The 24,552-nt window shown below is 43.8% G+C and overlaps 1 protein-coding gene across 2 annotated transcripts in view; it reads left to right on the top strand.

Moving 5' to 3' along the window:
* The first annotated feature begins 14,541 nt into the window (after nucleotides 1-14,541).
* The window catches only part of LOC143958225 (methionyl-tRNA formyltransferase, mitochondrial-like), a 43,916-nt gene continuing 33,905 nt past the window's right edge, over nucleotides 14,542-24,552 (top strand). The window contains exons 1-4 of one of the 2 annotated variants that reach the window (XM_077467724.1): nucleotides 14,542-15,319; nucleotides 17,773-17,985; nucleotides 18,066-18,188; nucleotides 21,540-21,642. In XM_077467724.1, coding sequence (XP_077323850.1) covers nucleotides 14,664-15,319; nucleotides 17,773-17,985; nucleotides 18,066-18,188; nucleotides 21,540-21,642 — 1,095 coding nt within the window. In that variant the 5' untranslated portion in view covers nucleotides 14,542-14,663. The remainder of the gene's footprint in view (nucleotides 15,320-17,772; nucleotides 17,986-18,065; nucleotides 18,189-21,539; nucleotides 21,643-24,552) is intronic. The other variant, XM_077467725.1, reaches the window with a different exon arrangement.

The following is a 24,552-nucleotide window of genomic DNA, read 5'->3' as shown; positions in this document are numbered from 1 at the left end:
TCCCCCAAAGCACCAACCCCCCCCATGTTGAGGGCACACGGCCTGGTACAGTCCAGGAGGGGGCGTTCGTCACCACCCCCTTCCTGAGCGGCCAGGCTTCAAGCTCGGATAAGGGTCTGGTATGGATCTGGGGGGGACCCCCACACCGTTTTTTGAACGGCGTTTACACTTACCTGTGCGTTCGCTTCTGAGTGTGAGCTACCGGGGACAGGGGTGTTTTAAAAAAAAATTATTCTTTGTTTATTTTATTTTACTTAATTTTTTTTATTTTTACACTTTTTTTTGATCACTTTTATTCCTATTACAAAGAAAATTGAGTACTGTCCGTGATACTTTTTTTATTTGCACTAAGAGCCGGTTCACACAGGGGCGACTCAGATCCGACTTCAGGTCGCCCCTAGTCATGCTACATGTAAAAATCAATGTAAGTGAATAAGAGCCGTCTTAATGCACACTACTGAAGTCGCTCCGACTTCAGAAAAGAAGACGGCGGCAGCGGCGACAGAAGACCGGGCCACCGCTTGTAAAAGAGCTAGAAGAAGGCACGGTGGCCCGGCAAGAAGAACCGAAGACAGGGGACAAGACCCCCGAAGTTGGAAGAAGAGGGCGGCGGTGGCGAAGAAGAAAGCCGGGCTCCTCCGCTAGTAAAAGAGCTAGCAGAAGATAGCGGAGGAGTCCGGTGAGAAGACCCCCAAAGACAGAAGAAGACCCCCGGAGCTCAGGCATGTACTGGCCATCGGGACTACAGGGAGTTTCCCGGTGGGCCGATGGCTCAGTGGGCCACTCTGATGTAAGGGGGCTGGTGATGGGACACTCTGATGTAAAGGGGCTGGTGATGGGACACTCTGATGTAAGGGGGCTGGTGATGGGACACTCTGATGTAAGGGGGCTGGTGATGGGACACTCTGATGTAAGGGGGCTGGTGATGGGACACTCTGATGTAAGGGGGCTGGTGATGGGACACTCTGATGTAAGGGGGCTGGGGGTGGCACACTGTGATGTAAGGGGCTGGTGATGGGACACTCTGATGTAAGGGTGCTGGTGGGACACTCTGATGTAAGGGGGCTGCTCATGGGACACTCTGATGTAAGGGGGCTGGTAATGGGACACTCTCAGGTAAGTGGGCTGCTGATGGGACACTCAAAATGTAAGTGGGCCGGTCTGGATGAAGTCCAGGGCCAAATTTCTGTCCCAGTCCGGCCCTGCCGGAGCTGTGCAATAAACAACCCTGTGTTGTGTTTTTTTTTTTACATTTTTTTTCACAGGTGAATGGGTAGGGGTACATTGTACCCCATACTCATTCACATAGGGTGGGGGGCCGGGATCCGGGGGCCCCTTTATTAAAGGGGGCTCCCGGATTCTGATAAGCTCCCCACCCGCAGACCCCGACAACCAACGGCCAGGGTTGTCGGGAAGAGGCCCTTGTTCTCATCAACATGGGGACAAGGTGCTTTGGGGTGGGGGGGGCCGCGTAGCCCCCCTTCCCCAAGGCACCCCCCCATGTTGAGGGCACGCGGCCTGGTACGGCTCAGGAGGGGGGTTGGCGCTCGCTCTTCCCCACCCCCTTTCCTGGCCAGCCGGGTAGCGTACTCGGATAAGGGTCTGGTATGGATCTGGGGGGGGGCCCCCACGCCGTTTTTTCAGCGTAGGGGGTTCCCCTTAAAATCCATACCAGACCTAAGGGCCTGGTATGCTCTCGGAGGGGGAACCCACGCCAATTTTTTTTTTATAAATTTGCCGTGGAGTTCCCTCTTGAGAGCTGATAATTCTGTGAGAGTCGCCTCCGTATAGACGGAGATCTGACTTGGAGGCGACCTCCATTGAAATCAATGGGTACCAGTCGCCTACAAGTCAGATACAAATAGTACAGGAACCTTGTCAGGTCGCCTTGAGGCGAGGTGACAGGTGCACACCGAAGGATCAGGAGTGCACCGCAAGGTTGGGACCCTACGGCTGACTGCTGCAGACGGGGGACAGATCCCACTGGGATTAGAGCATAAGATTCCCTGGAGCGCGGAGTCTAAGAGCCAGCAGGTGTTCACCAGCGCCTCTGGTGGTGAGGATGTACTTGGCTGCAACTGGCTCCAGGTCACGACCCCCAGCTCACACCCACAGTAGGCAACAGGAGGATAGGGATGGTGAGGGACAAAGCCAAGGTCGGGGCCACAAGCAGAGAAGAATAGTCGGGAACACGCCAAAAGGTCAGGATCACAGGCAAACAGGGATAGTCAAAACACGCCAAAGTCGGTAACGGAAACAGTAGAAGAGCACACGGCAGGAAACTAACACACAAAGGAATACACAATAGTTGATCAGCACTGATGGCCTGCAGTGCACAGGTTAATATAAGGCTCCCTGATAGGGCCTGGGGTGGAGCCATGCTTATAGGAGAGGTTATAAAAACCACCAGGTGGAAGTGGCTGACCTCTTAGTCTGAAGACATGAGGGGAGGTAAGCAAACACAGGAAGATCACTGCATAACCATGACAGTACCCTCCCTCTTACGAGGCCTCCCCCTCCCCCATCTGGGTCCAGGCTTAAAGGGAAACTCCACATGGAACCTCCTTAACAGACAGGGAGCAAAGACCTCAGATGCAGTGATCCAAGACCTCTCCTCAGGACCCAACTCTTTCCAAAGTATGAGGTATTGAAAAATGCCTTTACGGAGCCGGGAATCCAAAACTTGACTAACCTCATATTTCAGATTATCCTCAGAGACCGAAACAGAGGTAGGGAGAGGACGAGAGGACTTGAGGACTAAAGGCCTTTTAGGAATGGGTAAGGGCATGAGAAGATCAGGAGCCTGAGCAGGGTCCCCCACACCCTTAAAGATGAGCTGGGCATCCATAACAGGACCACCAGACTGGGCAGAGGTCAGTGGATCCCTGAGGTCAGGTTGGTTAGAAGGTGACATGTCACAAGAGTCAAGCTGGGTAGCTGCAACACAAACAGAATGCAGAGAACCCTGAGAAAAAGATTGAAAACCCCTCCTGGTCGAATGAGGTATTCTATCCAAAGGATGGATTGAGCCTCTTAAACGGGTTTGAACGGACATAGTAGCAGTAGGGTGAGGCCAGGTCACCGAAGGTGTTAAACAAGAAGCAGGAAGCTCATTGGGCATGGGCTGGACTGGCATAACTGGTGCAGAGGTCGACTGAATAGTATTGTCAGGTGTAGCGACCATCTCAATCGCATGAAAAGGGCATAGCAACTGTGGAACTTGCAGACAAGTTAGCCTGGCTGTGCGTCCAAGGGAGATTAGGGACAGGCAAAGGTAAATGGTTATGCGAACTGGAGTGAATGATCGACTCAGGTTCATAGGTGGGCCCCTCATGCAGAGTACCACATGACCTAGAGAGTGCATCAGATCGACTATTGCAGGACGCATCCCAGAGATCACTATATACAGTGGGAAGAGCAGAAGATACTGGGATGGTGGTAACAGGAAGTTTCTCTTTTGGGGTACCCTTGAGTAGGCAGGAAGAGGAACAGGAGGAACCCCAAGCCAGGATCTGTCCAGCAGACCAGTCAACGTGTGGAGAATGGAGCCGTAAACCAAGGAAGACCTAATATGATAGGAGATGAAGCCTTAGGTAAGACAAGGAAGGATATCCACTCCTGGTGGAGTGTCCCTACTGACCTCTTAACAGGAAGAGTCTGGAAGCGGATAGGGCCCCCTGGGAGAACAGTGCCATCAATCGCCAAGACCACCAATGGCGTTGTAAGGGGCAAAAGGGTAAGTCTCATGGAGGATGCAGTTTCCCAATCCATGAAATTGGCAGCGGCTCCGGAATCCAGATGTGCTGAGACCGAACCAGAGGAAGCACCGACATGAAGCAACACAGAAAGGAGAAGACGAGAAGGTGAAGGTGATATTTCAGGGTCTAATACTCCACCTTCCAGATGTATTAGCCCTGAGCGTTTTTCCGGACGAAGAGAACAAGTGTCACGGAAATGACCTTTGGCCCCACAATAGAGGCATAGGCCCAGAGTTCTGCGCCTAGCGCGTTCTTCTGGAGATAATTTAGTCCAGCCCAACTGCATAGGTTCCTCGGTAGGCAGGGGGTGCTCCTCGGATCGAAGAAAAGGGACCGGGGGCTCAGGCTGCCTAAAGAACGGAGACTGCTGGCGTCTTTTTTCCAGGGTCCTCTCCTGAAAGCGAATATCGATCTGGTTACACAAGGTGATGACACTGTCCAAAGCCAAGGTCAGGGGCCACAAGCAGACAAGAATAGTCGGGAACACGCCAAAAGGTCAGGATCACAGGCAAACAGGGATAGTCAAGACACGCCAAAGTCGGTAACGGAAACAGTAGAAGAGCACACGGCAGGAAACAGGAAACTAACACACAAAGGAATACACAATGGTTGATCAGCACTGATGGCCTGCAGTGCACAGGTTTATATAGGGCTCCCTGATAGGGCCTGGGGTGGAGCCATGCTTAGAGGAGAGGTTATAAAAACCACCAGGTGGAAGTGGCTGGCCTCTTAGTCTGAAGACATGAGGGGAGGTAAGCAACCAGAGGAAGATCACTGCATAACCATGACAAACCTTTTCTGAAGTCGGAGCGACTTCAGTAGTGTGCATTAAGACGGCTCTCATTCACTTACATTGATTTTTACATGTAGCGCGACTTAAGGCGACTTGGGGCGACCTGAAGTCGGATCTGGGTCACCCCTGTGTGAACCGGCTCTAACATACAATTTTTACATTTTTGTCCTGAAAAATTGTATGTTAGTGCAAATAAAAAAAGTATCATGGACAGTACTCAATTTTCTCTGTCACAATTGCACTAATACGGCTACAATCACATCAAGTATTCCTATTACAAGGAATGTAATCATCTAACCACAATCTGTGTGACAGGTCCTCTTTATGGAGAGATGTGGGGTCAATAAGACCCCCACATCTCTCCTCCAGGCTGGAAACCATGAGATCGGGGGAAAAAAATATTCACAGATCTCATGCTGATCGCGGCTTTGTTTACTTCCGGGTACCCGGGCATGATGTCATAACATTGCGCCCGGGCCTCCGACGGTCACAGAGATGACTGGTGACCATCTGTGCAAAGCAGGAACACGGATCTCTGCCCCCCCCCCCACACACACGCACACACAGTAAACACTCCCTGAGAACACGCCCTTTGATCGCCCCTGATGTTAACCCCTTCCCAGCCGGTGTCATTAGTACAGTGACAGTGCATATTTTTTATAGCACTGATCACTGTATTGGTGTCACTGGTTCCCAAAAAAGTGTCAAAGTTGTCCACAGTCATGCTATAATTTGCTATTCACTATTATTAGTATAAAAAAAAAAAAAAAAAAAAAAAATTCCATAAATACCCTAGTAGTTTGTATAACTTTTGCGCAAACCAATCAATATACGCTTATTTGGATTTTGTTTACCAAAAATATGTAGCAGAACACATATCGGCCTAAACTGATGAAGAAATTTCATTTTTTAAAAACAAAATAAAAACTTATTGGCTGTGTTTTAGAGCAAAAAAAATAAAAAATTTGTAGACGCTATAACTTTTGCACAAACCTTTTTTTTTTTCCAAAAATATGTAGCAGAATACATATTGGCCTAAATTGATGAAGAATTTTTTTTTTCTTACATTTTTTTTTATTGGATATGTTTTATAGCAGAAAATAAGATTTTTGTTTGTTTTGTTTTTCAAAATTGTAGACTCTTAAATTGATGAAAAATTTTAGATTTTTTTATTGGGTATGTTTTATAGCAAAAAGTAAAAAAAAATATATATTTTTTTTTGAAAATTGCCGCTCTTTTTTGTTTATAGCGCAAAAAAAAAAAAAAAAAAAAAAAAAAAAAAAAAAAAAAAAAAAAACGCAGAGGTGATCAAATACCACCGAAAGAATGCTCTATTTGTGGGGGAAAAAGGACATCAATTTTATTTGGGTACAGCGTCACATGACCATCTTTTGGTGGTATTTGATCACCTCTGTCGTTTTAATTTTTTGCGCTATAAACAAAAAAAAAAAAATACCAAAAATTTTGAAAAATATATATATATTTTTTACTTTTTGCTATAAAACACACCCAATAAAAAATCTAAATTTCTTCATCAATTTAGGCCAATATTCTGCTGCATATTTTTGATTGAAAAAAAAAACAAACAAAAATAAAAAGGGTTTGTGCAAAAGTTATAGCATCTGCAATTTTGGAAAAAAAAACAATATTTTATTTTCTGCTATAAAACATATCCAATTAAAGAGGGATTCCACCTACAAAAAAAATATTAAAAGCCAGCAGCTATAAATACTACAGCTGCTGACTTTTAATAAATGGACACTCACCTGTCCCGGGTTCCAGCGATGCCGGCAGCCGAGGCCGATCGACCGCTCGGCTCTCGGCTGCTGTAGTCACCATTCTAGGTGAGGGAATCAGGAAGTGAAGTGAATCGGCTTCACTTCCCGGTTCCCTACTGCGCATGCGCGAGTCGCCAATTGTGACACCGGAGGGGGGAGGGTTCCGATCAGCGGAAGTTCCACTTTAGGGTAAAAACCCCGCTTTAAAAAAAAAAAAAAATTTAAATCGAATTGCTTCATCAATTTAGATTTATATATGCTAACACTGGTCAACAGAGAAAAAAATTGATAAACCTTTAACTGACAATTGCGCAGTCGTGCGATGCTGGACCCAAATAAAATTGATGCCCTTTTTTTTCCCCACAAATAGAGCTTTATTTTGGTGGTATTTGATCACCTCTGCGGGTTTTTATTTTTCACGCTATAAACAAACAAACAAAAAAAAAATGACAATTTTGAAAAAAAAAATATATTTTTAACTTTTTGTTATAAAACACACCCAATACATTTTTCTAAAAAGATCTAAATTTCTTCATCAATTTAGGTCAATATGTAGTCTGCTATATATTTTTGGTAAAAAATAAATAAATTATTGGTTTGTGCAAAAGTTATAGCGTCTACAATTTTGAAAAAAACAAACAATATTTAACTTTCTGCTATAAAATATATACAATAAAAAAAAATATGTAAAATATTGAATTTGTTCATCAATTTATTTTTATATATATATATATATATATATATATATATATATATATATATATATATATATATATATATATATATATATATATATATACTAACACTGGTCAACACAGAAAAAAAATGATAAGCCTCTAACTGACAATTGCGTGGTCGTGCGACATTGTACCCAAATAAAATTGACGTCTTTTTTTCCCACAAATAGAGCTTTCTTTTGGTGGTATTTGATCACCTATGCGGGTTTTTATTTTTTGTGTTATAAAAAAAAAAAAAAAAAAAAAGCCGACAATTTTGAAAATAAATATTTTTTTTTTTACTTTTTGCTATAAAACACACCCAATAAAAAAAAATAAAAAAAAAATATCTTCCTCAAGTTAGACCAATATGTATTCTGCTACATATTTTTGGTAAAAAAAAATTAAAAAAAATTGTTTTTTGCAAAAGTTATAGGGTCTACAATTTTGAAAAAAACAAACAAACAATATTTAACTTTCTGCTATAAAATATATACAATTAAAAAAAAAAAACGGAAAATTTATATCAAATACTTACCGTAATTTTCCTTTCCTGATAGGCTCCATGGCAGCATACGTGTGGGTAGCCCCGCCTCCACGATTACCCAATAGGACCCAACTCCCATAAATCTTTGCTCCTGGCTACTATCAGTGTTCCGTAACTAGCCGACTCCAGACATTTGGGAGGGAACTCCTGCTGCCATGGAGCCTATCAGGAAAGGAAAATTACGGTAAGTATTTGATATAAATTTTCCGTTTTCCTGAAAGGCTCCATGGCAGCATACGTGTGGGAAATAACTCGCCAAACACACCCGGGTGGGCAAAATGTCGAGCAAAGAACAAAAGTTTATTTAGCATTGTCAACCGACAAAACTTGCAAACCAAAATTAACGGAAGACAGAGCCGCTGGCTCTACACAGTAATGAGAAACAAAAGGTATTAATAGAAGACCAAGAGGCCGCTCTGCAAATAACTTCAGGCGCCACATGGCGAGAAGCTGCCCACGATGTTGAAATACTCCGTGTTGAATGAGCCGTTAATGCCTCAGGAGGAGCCAAGCCCTTTGCTCTGTACGCCCTCTGAATGATCTGAACGATCCAGGTAGAGATAGATCTAGCCGAAGCTCGCAATCCTTTATTCTTGCCATGAGGGAGAACAAAAAGAAATTTCGTTTGTCTAAAGGGAGCTGTGACTTCCAAATATTGTTTAAGCGCGTGTCCTACGTCCAGAGGATGAACATCCTGACTCTCTGAGTTTTTGAAAGTGGGAAGCACAACTTCCTGATTCTCATGGAAGACCGAGGTTACTTTGGGATGCGATCCCAACATCGGAATCAATACTGCCCTATCTGGAAAGAAAGTCAGAAAGGGTTCTTCCGAACCTAGATTCCTAATCTCAGAAACTCTCTTGGCTGAGGTTATAGCTACCAAGAAGATGGTCTTGAGAGTGAGATCCCTTATGGACAGAGGCTCCGTGGAATCCTTTCCAAGGTTTGAGAGAAAATCCAGCACTAAAGGGAGGTCCCATTTAGGAAACCTTGGTTTTCTTTGGGGTCTGAGCCTGGTAGCTCCCTTGAAGAATTGTTGTACCAGTGCATGGTTTGCCCAGGAAATACCCGTAAAGGCTGAAATAGCCGATACTTGGACTCTCAATGAACTGATAGCTAGAGGTAAATCAAGGCCTGTTTGAAGAAAGCTTAGTATGTCTTGTACTGTTGGAGAACTGCAAGAATTTTCTCTGGTGGACATATGGGCCGAAAACTTGGACCATATACGCTCATATACCCCATTAGTACTCCCGCGTCTGGAATTGAGAAGGGTTGGGATGACCTCTTCCGGACAACCAAGAGCTTCTAGCCTTTCCCTCTCAAAAACCATACCTTGAGGTTCAGACATGATGGGCATGGATGTAACCTTGTGCCTTGAGATAGCAAATCCGACCTGAGAGGCAGGGGAACTGGCTCTTGAAAACTGAGGAGCAGCAGTAGAGGGAACCAAGGTCTGTTGGGCCAGAAAGGAATCACTGCGAGAATCTCCGCCTTCTCTGACCTGAGTCTCCGAAGGAATTGCAGGATCACCGGAACTGGAGGGAAGGCGTAAGCTGTCTGAAACTTCCAATGTTCTGTGAGGGCATCTATCCCATATGCCTGGGGATCCCTGAACCTTGAGTAATATTTCGGAAGCTTCCGATTGCACGGGGAAGCGAACAAGTCGACTTCCAGGGACAATCCTAAGGTCAGGAGCCAATCGAATACTTCCCAGTGTAGAGACCACTCGTTGTTGTCCAACTCGACACGCGATAGGAAGTCCGCCTGAACATTCTGCACCCCTGGGATGTAGACTGCAGAAAGGTTGGACAAATTCTTCTGAGCCCAATTCATTATTGGCTCCGTCTCCTGTAACGGGGACCAGCTGCGAGTTCCCCCTTGCTTCTTTACGTAAGCCACCGCGGTTGTGTTGTCCAACCTTAGCATGACCGAGGCATTCGCTGTCAGATGATGGAATGACCGAAGCGCCTGGAAGGCCGCTCTTAGCTCCAGAACATTGGAGACGACTCTCTGTGATGGAAACGTCCACCTGCCCTGAGCGACCTCCGAAAGGCAGTGAGCGCCCCATCCTCGGTTGCTGGCATCTGAAGTTACCGTGACCCATGAGATGGGAATGATTGAATGGTGGTTGCGCAGGTTCTTCCCCTGTAGCCACCAAAGAAGAGAGGTCCTCATAGCTGGAGTGAGGAATATGCGCTGTGTCTGGCTGGATAAGTCCCACTGTTGTAGAAACCCCTTCTGAAAGGGACGAGTGTGCCACTGGGCCCACTTTACCATGGGAATGGTGGCTGACATTGTGCCAATCACCCTCAGACATTGGAGAGCCGAGAGATGGGATGCTGCAAGGGCTGCATGAATCCTGTCTCCTATGACTCCAACCTTCTCTTCTGGAAGGGCGATAGTACCTTCTGCTGTGTTGAACTGCGCCCCTAGGAAAACAAGAGACTGAGTTGGATCTAGGTGACTCTTTTCTAAGTTCAGAAGCCACCCGAACTCCTGTAGAGTGGAGATGACTAGGTCTTTGTGCTGCAAGAGCTGATCTTTGTTCTGGGATAGCAGAAGAAGGTCGTCGAGATAGTGATGGAGACGAACACCTTTGACTCTGAGAAAGGCCACAACTGCCAAAAGAACTTTGGAGAAGACCCGTGGGGACGTTGTTAACCCAAAGGGAAGACATGTAAATTGAAGATGTTGAATGCCTACTGCAAAGCGGAGGTATTGTTGAAACTCCTTTGCCACGGGAACATGGAAGTAAGCGTCCTTCAAATCGACTGATATCACCCAGTCCCCCAGATACACGGACTGCTGGATGGTAAGCAGAGATTCCATCTTGAACTTCTCTTTGCGAATGAAGGAATTGAGATGGGTCAAATCTATTACCGGCCTCCATGTGCCGTTTTTCTTTTGAACCAGAAACAAAGGGGAATACATGCCCTCTCCACGTTCTTCTTCTGGAACGGGAACGGCTGCGCCTTGATCCAGTAAAGAGTTCACGTAGGTCAATAGGACTTGTTTCTTCTCTTTTGATTCTGGAAGATTTGTGGGAATAAATCTTAGCTTTGGGGTGCTGATAAAACCCCACTTGTGACCTGAGGAAATTGTTTTTACAGTCCAAAAATCCCGAATTGAGGCCGCCCAAACATGCCTGAAGTGGAGAAGACGAGCCCCCACCTGACAAGTTTGAGCGGGCCCAATTTCAAAAGGATTTCGCGGAATCCTGCTTGCCAGACGAACCCCCTTTTGAGGTATTTTTGAAAGAAGATTGCCTGGATCTCCATGACCTTGAGAATTCTCGACCAGGTCTATAGCTCCGCGCCTCCCTGGCACGATCAGGGCCTTGTCTTCTAGGAAATGGACGCCTTTGATTTTGAAGACGTCTGTCCTGGGGAAGAAACCCAGATTTCCCACCTGTAGCCCGGGATATGGCAGTATCCAGCTTGTTACCAAACAAAGATGACCCCTCAAAGGGAATACTGCACCAGGCCTGTTTGGATGCTGGATCCGCCAGCCATGGACGGAGCCATAACGCACGGCGAGCTGAGACTGCTGCTAACATATCCCGAGATATCAGGCGGATAACATCAATAGATGCCTCCCCCAAAAAGGCAGACGCCATCCTGATTTCTTGAATAGGGGAGTCTTTTGCTGACTCAATAGAAATACCCCTCAGGAATTCCTCTACAGAGTCAGCCCATGATTCTATGGCCTTGGATACTGCTGCCATTGCAAGCACTGGTTTGCAAGCCATTCCAGAAGTCAGATATATCCTCTTAAGGTCTGAATCGATCCGCCTTTCCAAAGGATCTTTAAAGGATACCGTATCCTCTAAGGGTAGGGTTACATATCTCACCAAACGCATGAGTGCTGCATCCACCAGTGGTGCTGACTCCAGGTGCTTCACATCCTCTTCTTTAAAGGGATATAATTTCAGGATTTTTGACTGCATGGAACCCTTTTTATCCACCTTGCTCCATTCCTCGGTAATAATGTCACCCAACTCTGAAAGGAAGGGAAAAAATTGTCGCTCCTTATTGAGCTGTTTAAAGAACTTTCTCTGCTTTGGTGGGGAAGTAACAGGGTCTTCCCACTTCAGAGCCTCTCTCACTGCTTTGACCAATGAAGGCACCAGTCCATAGTCAAAACCTAAACCAAGATCCTCACAGTCAGATTCACTATCTGAGATGGGAGCAGATAGGCGGCTTGGCTGAGAGGATTCCCATGTCTCCTGCAATGGGTTCTCTCCAGGTGGAGGAGCCAATAATTCTGACGGGGATTCACACAGCTGTAGAGCGTCTCTCTCCTGCAGAGACTCCTTCACAACCCGTCTTACTATTGACTCTAAACGCTGGTCTGCATCATCCCTCTCATCTGCAGCTTTGGAGAAGCAATGATCGCATAAGGATACGTCCGAAGGAACAGGCATCCTGCACCCCCAGCATGATTTTTCCGTATGCTTGCTGGAGTGAGCAGCAGGGGGGTGAGAATAATTCTTATTATGCTGTTCAGATCTTGACCTATGCTGGCTAGATCTTGAGGAGGATTTATGGCGGTGTGATCTTGATGATCCACTGCGTCTAGAAGTGATAGGTTGTGGATCAGACCCAGAAGGGCTGTAAGGGTAAAACAGACAGAGAGAGAAAAGGATACACAGTCAATCCTACCTATGCCAAACACTCTCTCCAATATATAAAAAGCATAAATACTAAAGACCTACCTAACATGAGCGGGCTGGCCACTAGGAGGCAGTAAGGCGTCCATATTCACAATAAACCCACAGTTTAAGAAACACTGCAACCAAAGAGAAAAATAAAACACACATTTTTTTTATTTATTTTTTTAAAAAGCATTTCCCCAGCCTAAGGGACATGCTCTTACCTTAAACCGCCGCGCTGACAGCCCCGGGAAGTCGCTGCGACCACTGCAAACATTCCCAGGGTTCTGACAGCTTCCAAAGCCTTTTAAATTTGGCGCCCGTGACGTCATCGCCGACGTCAGACGCGAGGCGCTCGCGCGCATGCGCGGGAACCAAGCCTCGGTCTCATACCGGGTTCGCACATGCGCAGAACGCCTGCATAACCCGGAAGTAGGAGAGAGGTTTGCTGGAACGCGGAAGCGAACGCAAATGGCATGGAGGAGACCGCAAGACAAACAAAAGAAATACACACAAATACAATGCTGCCATGGATAGATAAAAGGCTCACCACTCCACCAACGATCACCTGGCCGAACGGACTGGAACACACACGCCATACCTCCAGCAGATAATGGTCACCCATAGCAACGGGACACAGACCGTGCGCACTCAGGTAGGAAATCCTTTCTTCAGCGCTACTCTGCAAATACTCTCCATACCCTGCTTAACAGTCAGGGCCTATCGGAGGAAAAATTCTCAGTCAATCAGCCAATCGATCGTCGTGAAGTTTTATTTCCAGGAAAGAAACCATCTGGTCCTACTGGGGAGGACAAAAAAGGAACACTGATAGTAGCCAGGAGCAAAGATTTATGGGAGTTGGGTCCTATTGGGTAATCGTGGAGGCGGGGCTACCCACACGTATGCTGCCATGGAGCCTTTCAGGAAAGTAAAATATTGAATTTGTTCATCAATTTATTTTTATATATATACTAACACTGGTCAACAGAGAAAAAAAAAAGATAAACCTCTAACTGACAATTGCGTGGTCGTGCGACATTGTACCCAAATAAAATTGACGTCTTTTTTTCCCACAAATAGAGCTTTCTTTTGGTGGTATTTGATCACCTCTGCGGGTTTTTATTTTTTGTGCTATAAACAAAAAAAACAAAAAAAGGCCGACAATTTTGAAAATAGATATTTTTTTTTTTTTACTTTTTGCTATAAAACACACCCAAAAAAAAATATATATATATCTTCATCAAGTTAGACCAATATGTATTCTGCTACATATTTTTGGTAAAAAAAAATAAAAAAAAAAATTTTTTTGCAAAAGTTATAGGGTCTACAATTTTGGAAAAAAATATTTGATCACATCTGCGGTTTTTATTTTTTTGCGCTATAAACAAAAAAAGACTGACAATTTTGAAAAAATAAAATATATATATTTTACTTTCTGCTATAAAATATATCCAATAAAAAAAATGTAAAAAAATCGAATTTCTTCAATCGATTTAGGTTTATATATATCAACACTGGTCAACAGAGAAAAAAAAAAAATCTTTCATATTTAGTGTCTTCTTGACCTCCGGAAGGTTTTACCCCCTTAATGACCAGGCCATTTTTGGCGATACGGCACTACGTCATTTTAACTGACAATTGCGCGGTCGTGTGACGTTGCACCCAAATAAAATTGATGTCCTTTTTTCCCCACAAGCAGAGCTTTCTTTTGGTGGTATTTGATCACCTCTGCGTTTTTAATTTTTTGTGCTATAAACAAAAAAAAAAAAGATGGACAATTTTGAAAAAAAAATATATTTTTTTTTTTACTTTTTGCTATAAAACACACCCAATAAAAAAATCTAAATGTCTTCATCAAGTTAGACCAATATGTATTCTGCTACATATTTTTGGTAAAAAAATTAAAAATAAAATTGTTTTTTGCAAAAGTTATAACGTCTACAATTTTAGAAAAACTATTTGATCACCTCTGAGGTTTTTAGTTTTTGCACTACAAAAAGACTGACAATTTTGAAAAAAATATATACATTTTTTACTTTCTGCTATAAAATATATCCAATTAAAAAAAATGTAAAAAATCGAATTTCTTCATCAATTTAGGTGTATATATATATATATATATATATATATATACTGACACTGGTCAACAGAGAAACAAATAAAATCTCTCTTTCATATTTGGTGTCTTCTTTTCTATAGATGACACAGAAAACAAAGACATTTCTATGAGCAGGGCTCTCAGCCATTCAGCGCCTGTGTCCCGCTAGGAACCTTCCCTCCTGCTCTTTGTTTCCGGCGGACGGTTTTAGGGAGCGCACCGGTTTCAAAGATGGCGGCGCCCACGGAGCGGCACGGCGGGGAAGGTTGCGGAAGTAGTTGAAGCCGGTGTGGCCTCCTGTGGAGGAGTTTATGAAGGACTTATGGGCCTGTATACTCCGTACTGGAGGGGGCTGTGCTATCCCCGGCCCGTGTGGCCCTCTCGGGTGTGGGGAGCCCTGTGTGTGACAGGTGGGAGGGAGGACATTGTGGAGGGCGCCGTGTACCATGGCTGTCACCGGGATATATGCGGGAGGAGGGGGACATATGAAGAATGTATTCATCCCAAAATCTACAGAGACAAGGGGGCCCCTGAGAGAGGACTGGGGGGATCTGTCCTCCATGGACAACCCGTACACAGATCAGTGACAGGGCAGACATTATCAGCCGATCACAGACCTCTTCATTTGTGGAGTCAGACATTATCAGCCGATCACAGATCCTGTATATACAGATCCTTTCATTCTGGGGGCCAGACATTATCAGCCGATCACAGATCCTGTATATACAGATCCTTTCATTCTGGGGGCCAGACATTATCAGCCGATCACAGACCCTGTATATACAGATCCTTTCATTCTGGGGGCCAGACATTATCAGCCAATCACAGACCCTGTATATACAGATCCTTTCGTTCTGGGGGCCAGACATTATCAGCCAATGGCGGTTCTACGCACAGATCCGGCCCGCCTTGGAACGTCGTCTTCTTTGGAACGGATGACTTTGCCCTGGAGTCTCTGAAGATCCTCCACAGATACAGGTGACTGATGCGTACTTTGATTAGCCACTTCCTTGCCCCCGGCCTACTCTAAAATGACGACTGGGCGGGACTTCCCATGTTCCAGATGGACGTCTTTCCCCTCCCCCCGAAACACACCTCACGCACCGTGGTGCGATCTGTCGCTGATGACAGATCGTGACAGACTAAGATATGACTAAACACTACATTGAAGTGTGAAACGCGTTGGCTCCTGTCTGTTCCTGCTGTATTTTTGTTCACAAGAATTTTTGAATAAAAGGCAAAAAAACGTTTTTTGAGTGCGGCTGTCCAGATCTTCTTCCTGTTTTTGATTGCTACATGCATTGCTGGCACCTGGGCTTCCAAGCTGGACGAGGAGGTTTTCTACTGTCGCTTGACCTACCTGGAGCCGTGATATCTCTCTCTCCTCTCTCTAGACAGACCAAGTGTACTGGCCCCGCTGCCGGGACCATGTGATTGCTGTGACCAATCACAACAGACAATTGTAAATAATGAATGGCTTCCTTTCATTGTATACATTTGTATACCTCCCAACTTTCTGAGATGGGAATGAGGGGACACCTATCAGCAAAAGTATGCAGGCATAGGACACACCCCCTGGTCACGCCCCCTTAAAGGAATATTGTACAAAAAAACAAGATTGGTTAAACCCACAAGTGCTTTTTTTTTTTTTTTTTTTACACTACTATTCCTTTGGAATTTACAAATGCAGCAATTTAGAAATCAGATGAAAGGTTTAGCGCTGGAAAACACTTTTTGATAGATAAAAAGTGCATTTTATATACATCTATACGGATCAGACCAACATGAGGGACAAATGAGGGGGAAAGAGGGACATTGCTCCAAATCAGGGACAGTTGGGAGCTATGCACTTGTGTTGCTAGCTGTGATTGGTCACAGTGATCACATGGTACAGGCAGGGCCAATTCAGGAAAAAAAAAATCTAATACAAAATATATACATGGAGAGATATAGATGATTTATATATATATATATATATATATATATATATATATATATATATATATATATATATATATATATATATATCCTGACTAAATAATTTATTCAGGGGTCAGTTCCGGCACCCTGTGTTTTCATCACTTTTCATTGCTTTTCATCATATTGTGTCATTTGTTGTTTTAACCACTTGACCTCCGGAAGATTTATGACCAGGCCATTTTTTCCAATACGGCACTTTGTTACTTTTAACTGACAATTGCACGGTCGTGCGACGCTGTAAACAAATATGTTTACCCCCCCCACAAATAGAGCTTTCTATTTGGTTGTGCGGCGTATGGTCTGAACACTGACAGGCTGACCCCCCCACCCCTGCAACCTCTGCAGCAATGCTGGCAGCACTCGTACATCTTGTTCCCATCAGGACAACCTCTGGATATGACGCTGAGCGCGTGACCTCAACTTCTTTGGTGGACCATGGCGAGGCCTGTTCTGAGTGGATGTGAAAAAGAGTGGCTGACAACACAGCAACTATTAAACCCCGCGCCACTACAATTAGTAATAAAAAATGTATGAAAAATTAAACAATAAAATAATCAATGAATCAAAATATGTGCTAAATGAAACACTGATAGCTGCTCCCTAGAAAAACAAGAAAAAAACCTGTAGTGCTATAAATATACTCATAAAAGGGGCGCTAGACCAAATATCAAACAATAAAAAGTGTGAGACTAGTGATCATACAATATCTAAAAAGGGTGGAACCTGTCCTGTTAAACCTCTGTATGGTCTTGGCCACCGTGCTGTAGCTCAGTTTCAGGGTCTTGGCAATCTTCTTATAGCCTAGGCCAGTGATGGCGAACCCTTGGCACCCCAGATGTTTTGGAACTACATTTCCCATGATGAACTGGCACTCTGCAGTGTAGCTGAGCATCATGGGAAATGTAGTTCCAAAACATCTGGGGTGCCGAGGGTTCGCCATCACTGGCCTAGGCCATATTTATGTAGAGCAACAATCATATATTTTTTTTTTCAGATGCTCAGAGAGTTCTTTGCCATGAGATGCCATGCTGAGCTTCCAGTGACCAGTATGAGAGAGTGAGAGCGATGACACCAAATTTAACACACCTGCTCCCCATTCACACCTGAGACCTTGTAACGCTAACGAGTCACATGACACCGGGGAGGGAAAATGGCTAATTGGGCCCAATTTGGACATTTTCACTTAGGGGTGTACTCACTTTTGTTGCCAGCGGTTTAGACATTAATGGCTGTGTGTTGAGTTATTTTGAGGGGACAGCAAGTGTACACTGTTATACAAGCTGTACACTCACTACTTTACATTGTAGACAAGTGTCATTTCTTCAGTGTTGTCACATGAAAAGATAGAAGAAAAGATTTTATTTATTTATTTTTAAATGTGAGGGGTGTACTTACTTTTGTGAGATGCTGTATGTCTAATTTGCACCTTCCATTCTCTTCTATTGACAAAGCAGTAGAACAGAAGAGGCTCTCATTGAAAGACTGGAAGTGGTTTCTCTGCCGTGTTTATTGCCGAAAGGATTTCCGGTGACAAATTACGCCGATGACCACGGGATCCCCGTACACCAGTGGCCGGACACGGGGCAGTGCCAGAAGTTCGATGTGGGAGTGGTGGCTTCGTTTGGACGACTCCTCAGTGAGGACCTCATTTTAAAGTTCCCTTAGTAGGTAAAATGCAGTGTGTGATTTACGTGGACGTGTGTCTGAGCCTGTGCTGACTGTTTTTTTTTTTTTTTTCCTCCAGCGGGATATTGAACGTACACCCGAGTCTCCTTCCTCGGTGGAGAGGACCTGCTCCCGTAATCCACACCGTGCTGAATGGGGATGAGAAGACTGGAGTCACAATCATGCAAATTAGACCAAAGAGGTAAGGCACGGCAGTATTCATGTGCAGAAAGGAACATTGCCCCATGATAGAGTGGCTGAGGAGCCCTCAAAAGGGTTGTAAACCCTGTGTGTTTTTTTTTTTTTTAAATACAAATAATAAACACGGCTATACTTACCTGCTGTGCAATCTTTTTGCACAGAGCATTCCTGATCCTCTTCTGGGGTGCCCCACCGGTGATCCTGGCTCCTCCTCTTCATCGGGTGCCCCCACGGAAAGCCGCTTCCCCAGGGGGGTGAGCCCGCACAGGTGCCCCAAGTCCTGCTGCTGTGTCCATAGACACAGCTCCCGCGCTGGTCGGGACCCCCGTGAGTCCGGTCGCGGGACCCGCGGACTCGATCGCCGCGGGCATCCCCACGATCGTCTCACGGAGCGGCCGAATGGAGGAAATGCAGAGTAAACAGCATTTCTCCATTCTGCCTAGCAACAAGTGACGCTGATCTCTGCTCCATGTGAATGGAGCAGAGATCAGTGTTCACTAAATGAAAGCCCAACCCCCCCACAGTTAGTAACACACCCCTAGGAACACTTAACCCCATACACTGCCACCCACTGGTTAACCCCTTCACTGCCAGTGTCATTTACACAGGAATCACTGCATTTATATATCAGTGATTACTGTATAAATGACAACGGTCCCAAAAATGTGTCAAAAATGTCCGATGGGTCCCCCACAATGTCGCAGTCACAATAAAAAACGCTGATCGCCGGCCGCCATTACTAGTAAAAAAAAAAAAAAATAATAAAAAATTATTAATAAAAATGCTATAAAACTATCCCTATTTTGTAAACGCTATAACTTTTGCGCAAACCAATCAATAATCGCTTATTGCAATTTTTTTTACCAAAAATATGTAGAAGAATACGTATAAACTGAGGGAAAAAATTTTTTTTTTTTATATATTTTTGGGGGATATTTATTATAACAAAAAGTAAAAAATAATGCGTTTTTTTCAAAATTGTCGCTCTATTTTTGTTTATAGCGCAAAAAATAAAAACCGCAGGGGTGATCAAATACCACCAAAAGAAAGTTCTATTTGTGGGAAAAAAAGGACGTCAATTTTGTTTGGGAGCCACGTCGCACGACCGCGCAATTGTCAGTTAAAGCGACGCAGTGCAGAATCGCAAAAAGTGGTCTGGTCTTTGACCAGCAAAATGGTCCGGTCTGCAAGTGGTTAAGCTTTGTTTTTAAAGGGGCCCAGCAGATCCCCGGCTCATTGGTACTCATGTTCAGCAGATCCCCTGCTTTGTAGTACACCCAGCTCTGCTGATGCTTATTTAGTAGTATCCCCAGTTTTGATGATCCCCTGGTCAGTAGTATCCCCCAGCTCCGCAGATCCCCCCACTCAATAGTAACCCCCAGCTCTGCTGATCCCCTGGTTTGCTGATCCTCCTCTCTCCCTCTGGTCCCCACTCACCTCCTGTCCAGCTCTGCTGATCCTCTGCCATTCAGTACTCTCTCCGGTCTCCGCTCACCTTCCCCTATAGTGTTCCCATTTTGCACTCCACGTGTGCCATCTTGCTAGTTGTTTCGCTCTGGTCCAGACCCCGCTCACCATCCTGCTGCTCCACGCTGCGCACCAGATTTGACGTCTGCACAGAATATCTACACGTGAACCGGAAGTGACTGCTGATGACGTCTTTCTGGTTTGCTTGTTGGTTTAAAGTATAAACAGAAAAGTCAGTGCTACTACCCATACACCACATAGATAGCGGAGCTCCCAGGTGCTCGATCCAGTCGCTGTGCTGAGTAGAGTAATGTACAAAAAATGAACCTCACTCCAGTTGTTCTTTAAAATTTCTTCGTTTTATTGAATAGTCACAGTGAACAAATGCAGATTAAGTCAGTTGACGTGTTTCAGCCTATAAGGCCTTAGTCGTAATGACTAAGGCCTTATAGGCTGAAACACGTCAACTGACTTAATCTGCATTGTGATATAAACCTACTGTGGTACTTGAGGAAGACATAGGAGTAGTTTACCACCCAGCTGACTAAGTTGATGGCATACAATGCTGCCAGATGATTGGAGGTCATGGGGCCAGTTTAAAAATTAAAGCATCTGGAGACCCCTTCATACTTTTTTTTTTTTTTTTTTTATCACTCCAAATTCTTGCAGATATTTTGTGGCCTTTTATGCATTTTACAAATGAATGGTAGAAATCAAATTCTTACCATTACAGGTATGGGGGATGTCAGGAGCTACTCCAAAAATTGACCCATGACAAAGAGAAAATTAATGGACTCTCGGTACCCAGGGAATGGACAACTGAATATAAAAAAAATATATTTTATTGTAGAAAAACAACTTGATGCACATTAATAAACGCAATATATAAAAAAAATGATTGCATACAATAGCAAAGTGATACAGACTTGAACAGTGGGAACCCCACAAGATAGTGGAGATGTAGGTCCAGAATGTGATCCTCTACATCATGGGTGCTCAACCTGTGGCCCTCCAGCTGTTATGGAACTACAACTCCCATCATGCCCCTGACTTTGGGAGTCAAGCTAGTAACTGTCAGCAGCTTGCAATGCATCATGGGGCTTGTAGTCCTGCAACAGCTGGAGGGCCACAGGTTGCGCACCCATGCTCTACATCAGGGGGTCTCAAACTGGTGGCCCTCCAGCTGTTGCCAAACTACAAGTCCCATCATGCCTCTGCCTGTGGGAGCCATGCTTGTAATGGTCAGCCTTTGCAATGCCTCATGGGACTTGTAGTTTTGCAACAGCTGGAGGGCCGCAAGTTTGAGACCCCTGCAGTCTACATGTTTCGCAAATTTGCTTCTTCAGAAGGAATTGTCCTTATATATCTATGGAGAAATACAGTCTTCTAATTAAATTGATCACAAAATATTAAAGGGAAGGGGGAAGTATCTTACCATTACAGATAATACTTCTGACGTACCCTGTTTCCCCGAAAATAAGACCTAGCGTGATTGTTGGTGATGGCTGTAATATAAGCCCTACCCCCAAATAAGCCCTAGTTAAAGTCCTTGTAGGTCTTATTTTCAGGGTAGGGCTTATTTTGAGGAAACAGGGTAGGGCTTATATTGCAGCCATCACCGACAATCACGCTAGGTCTTATTTTCAGGGGAAACAGGTTAACTCACATACTGCACATGTTTTCTTAATGCACTCGGTCTTCCGCGGTTGGGGGGCTAAGTAATGACAGTTAGAGCGAAGGACATCCTGTACAGCCGCTGGTAATAGAAACAGCAAGCAATGAGTCTGATGTATGCAGCTTTATGGTTTTCTCCAGTTTTCATGAATCAAACCCATCCTATGGTCAGTGTTGGAATCGTGTTTGATGTGAATTTGTGTCTCTTTAGGTTCGATGTTGGCCCTATAGTGATGCAGAAGACATTCCCCGTTCCTCCTATGTGCACTTCTAAGGAGCTGGAAGCTGTGCTGTCTAAACATGGAGCCGAAATGGTAACCAGCTTTTTGTGAGGTAGACTGTCCACATGAAGAAAGGGCCAGATTTTCAAGATCAGATTTGTGCTGTTTTTTTTTTTTTTGGGATCGTTCACACAGTGTGCGGTGATTGGCGTTTTTTCTGCTCCAGATCAATGACAGTCACACTAAAGGCCCATACACACATGATCTGACTTTTTAACAACAAACATGCAAATTAGCTGTTTTAAGGCAACATTTGACCGTGTGTACGCTCCAAACTTTTTCGGTTTTCATCTGACTTTTGTTGGCTGTGCGAACGGACAAACTTTCTGGCAACAAAAGTCCGATGGAGCAAAGTCCGATCGTGTGTACAGAAAACCATCGTACAAACACGCCTGCTCAGAACCAATGCAAAAGATCAGAGAACAATACAGAAGTTGACCAAAGGTGGCGGTAAAGAGCAGAAAAAAACACGTGATTTGGTGAAAGTTGGCTGAAAAAGTCCTGCCGTGTGTATGCAATACAAGTTCACGGCCGACGCCCTTTGTACAAAAATCCACTGGAAAGTTTGTACAAAGTCCGATCGTGTGTATGAGGCTTTAGGGTACACAGAAGACAGTTGTTTTCTATGTGTCCTGTCCATACTGCAATGGAGCTCTTGGGTGAAGGGCAGTGTGATGTGGAAAACTGCATGCATTTTTTATTTTTTTTGCAAAGGATTGGAATCCACCTATAGTCTCTGTATGGCTTCCCATTTCTATACACTGTATCTGAGCTGACATTTCAATACAGTTTGAAGAAATCTAAGGGCCCCTTCACACAGGATTTCCTTTTTTTTTTGTTTTTTAAATAAAAAAAAAACAGAGAAAAGAGAAGAAATGAAAAAAAAAAAAAATGGGTAAAAATCACTTCCCCACTTAAAGTGGTTCTGCACACAATTTTCCTAGTTAAGCTCACTTGTTTCCAAATCTAGCCCAGAGTGCTCAATGGAAATTTTTATTTTTTTTATTTTATTTTAGCGTACCTTTAAATCGGTGGCCTTGTGTATATTCCCTTTGTTATCTGGCTGTGGGCGGGGATTTTGCGGGTATCCGCATCATTTCCTGTCCCCGCTGCACTGTCTCCTGGGATCTCGTGTCAGTCACCCCAGGAGTCAGTGCAGAGTGCCGCCGCGAAATCTTGCAGGATTTCAACTGACATGACGCTTCACATCACAACGGGGGCGGGAACTTCCTAAGACGCCACCCATTGTGATGGCAACAAAGAAGTTTACATCGCTCAGCGCAGTTACCACTGAGCATGCACGGGAACCAGCAAGGAATGTAGGGGAACAAGGAAGTGATTGCTTGTGGGCTTCAAATGCCCACAAGCAAGATAAAAACTGCTGTGCATTATTTTTTATAAATGATGATTTGACAGAAAAACGGACCTGGATACCGGAAAGGAAACTAAAAGGGAGTCTGACTTTAGAAAGATAGTAATTTTAAACTGCACAAAAAAAAAAAAAATCATGTGTGCAGATCCGCTTTAACATACAATCTATTATAAAAGTTGAATTTGCTCCAACACAAAATTAATAATAATGCCATAAAACTGTCCCCTATTTTGTAGACGCTATAACTTTTGTGCAAACCAATCAATATAAGCTTAGTGCGATTTTATTTTTTAAATTTTTTTTTATTTTTTTACCAAAAATATGTAGAAGAATACGTATCATTCTAAACTTTTTATATATTTTTGGGGGATATTTATTATAGCAACATTTTTCAAAATTGTCGCTTTTTTTTTTTTTTTTGTTTATAGCGCAAAAAATAAAAAACGCGGGGGTGATCAAATACCGCCAAAAGAAAGCTCTATTTATGACGTAAATTTTGTTTGGTTGCAGCGTCGCAGGACGACCACGCTAGCGACGCAGTGCCGAATCGCAAAAAGTAGTCTGGTCAAGAAGGGGGTAAAATCTTCTGGGGCTGAAGCGGTTAAAGTAATCTGAAACTTGTGAAAAACGTCAAGACAGTGCCCCCTACTGCTGGAACAGAACCGACACCAGTCTGTGCACTTTAACCCCTTGACGCTGATGCAACACATATACGCGGCCTCACTGCATTGGGCTTTTGAACTCTGCGTATCTCCCTCCTGTATCCACAGCGCACTCCCAGCACAGAGACCGGGGTCTCACCAAGAGCCCCCCCACCGTGTACTGTACTAGTGATCTTGACTCAGAACTCACAATTTACGGGTCACTTAATTGATGTGGTAGCCTCTATTTGGCTGCCACAGTGATCAAGAAAAAGGTATAAAATGTGTCCTCAAAACAGAAGAAAGAGGGGGAAAAAAATATTCTTTATTTCCTTCCACCACAATGATCAGTCACTGTGAGCCCGCCCCTGTGTGTCTCTCCCTGTGAATGGAGAGGAAAGGCACAATGTATCTTTGTCTCTCTTTGACAAAAAAAAAAAAAAGAAGATATATATATATATATATATATATATATATATATATATATATATATATATATATATATATATATATATATATAATTTTATCTCTCCCCCCAAAAAAATAAAAATAAAAATTAAAATTATATATATAATATATATATAATAATATAAATTTCTTCAGTTTAGGCCGATATGTATTCTTCTACATATATTTGGTAAAAAAAAATCGCAATAAGCGTATATTGATTGGTTTGCGCAAAAGTTATAGCATCTACAAAATAGGGGATAGATTTATGGCATTTTTATTACTATTTAATTAAAAATAATTTTTTACTAGTAATGGCGGCGATCTGTGATTTTTTTTTTTTTTTTTTTTTTTTTTTTTTTTAATATCGGCACTGCGACGTTATGGTGGACACAACGGACACTTTTGACACTATTTTGAGACCATTGTCATTCATACATTGATCAGTGCTATAAAAATGCACTGATTACTGTATAAATGACA

This window comes from Lithobates pipiens, unplaced genomic scaffold (genome assembly GCF_037356315.1).
Source record: "Lithobates pipiens isolate NorthernLeopardFrog02 unplaced genomic scaffold, aLitPip1_a1.2 Scaffold_6, whole genome shotgun sequence".
In the NCBI taxonomy this organism is placed as follows: domain Eukaryota; kingdom Metazoa; phylum Chordata; class Amphibia; order Anura; family Ranidae; genus Lithobates; species Lithobates pipiens.
The sequence above is the reverse complement of the archived record's forward strand: the minus strand, read 5'-3'. Positions and strand labels throughout refer to the sequence as shown.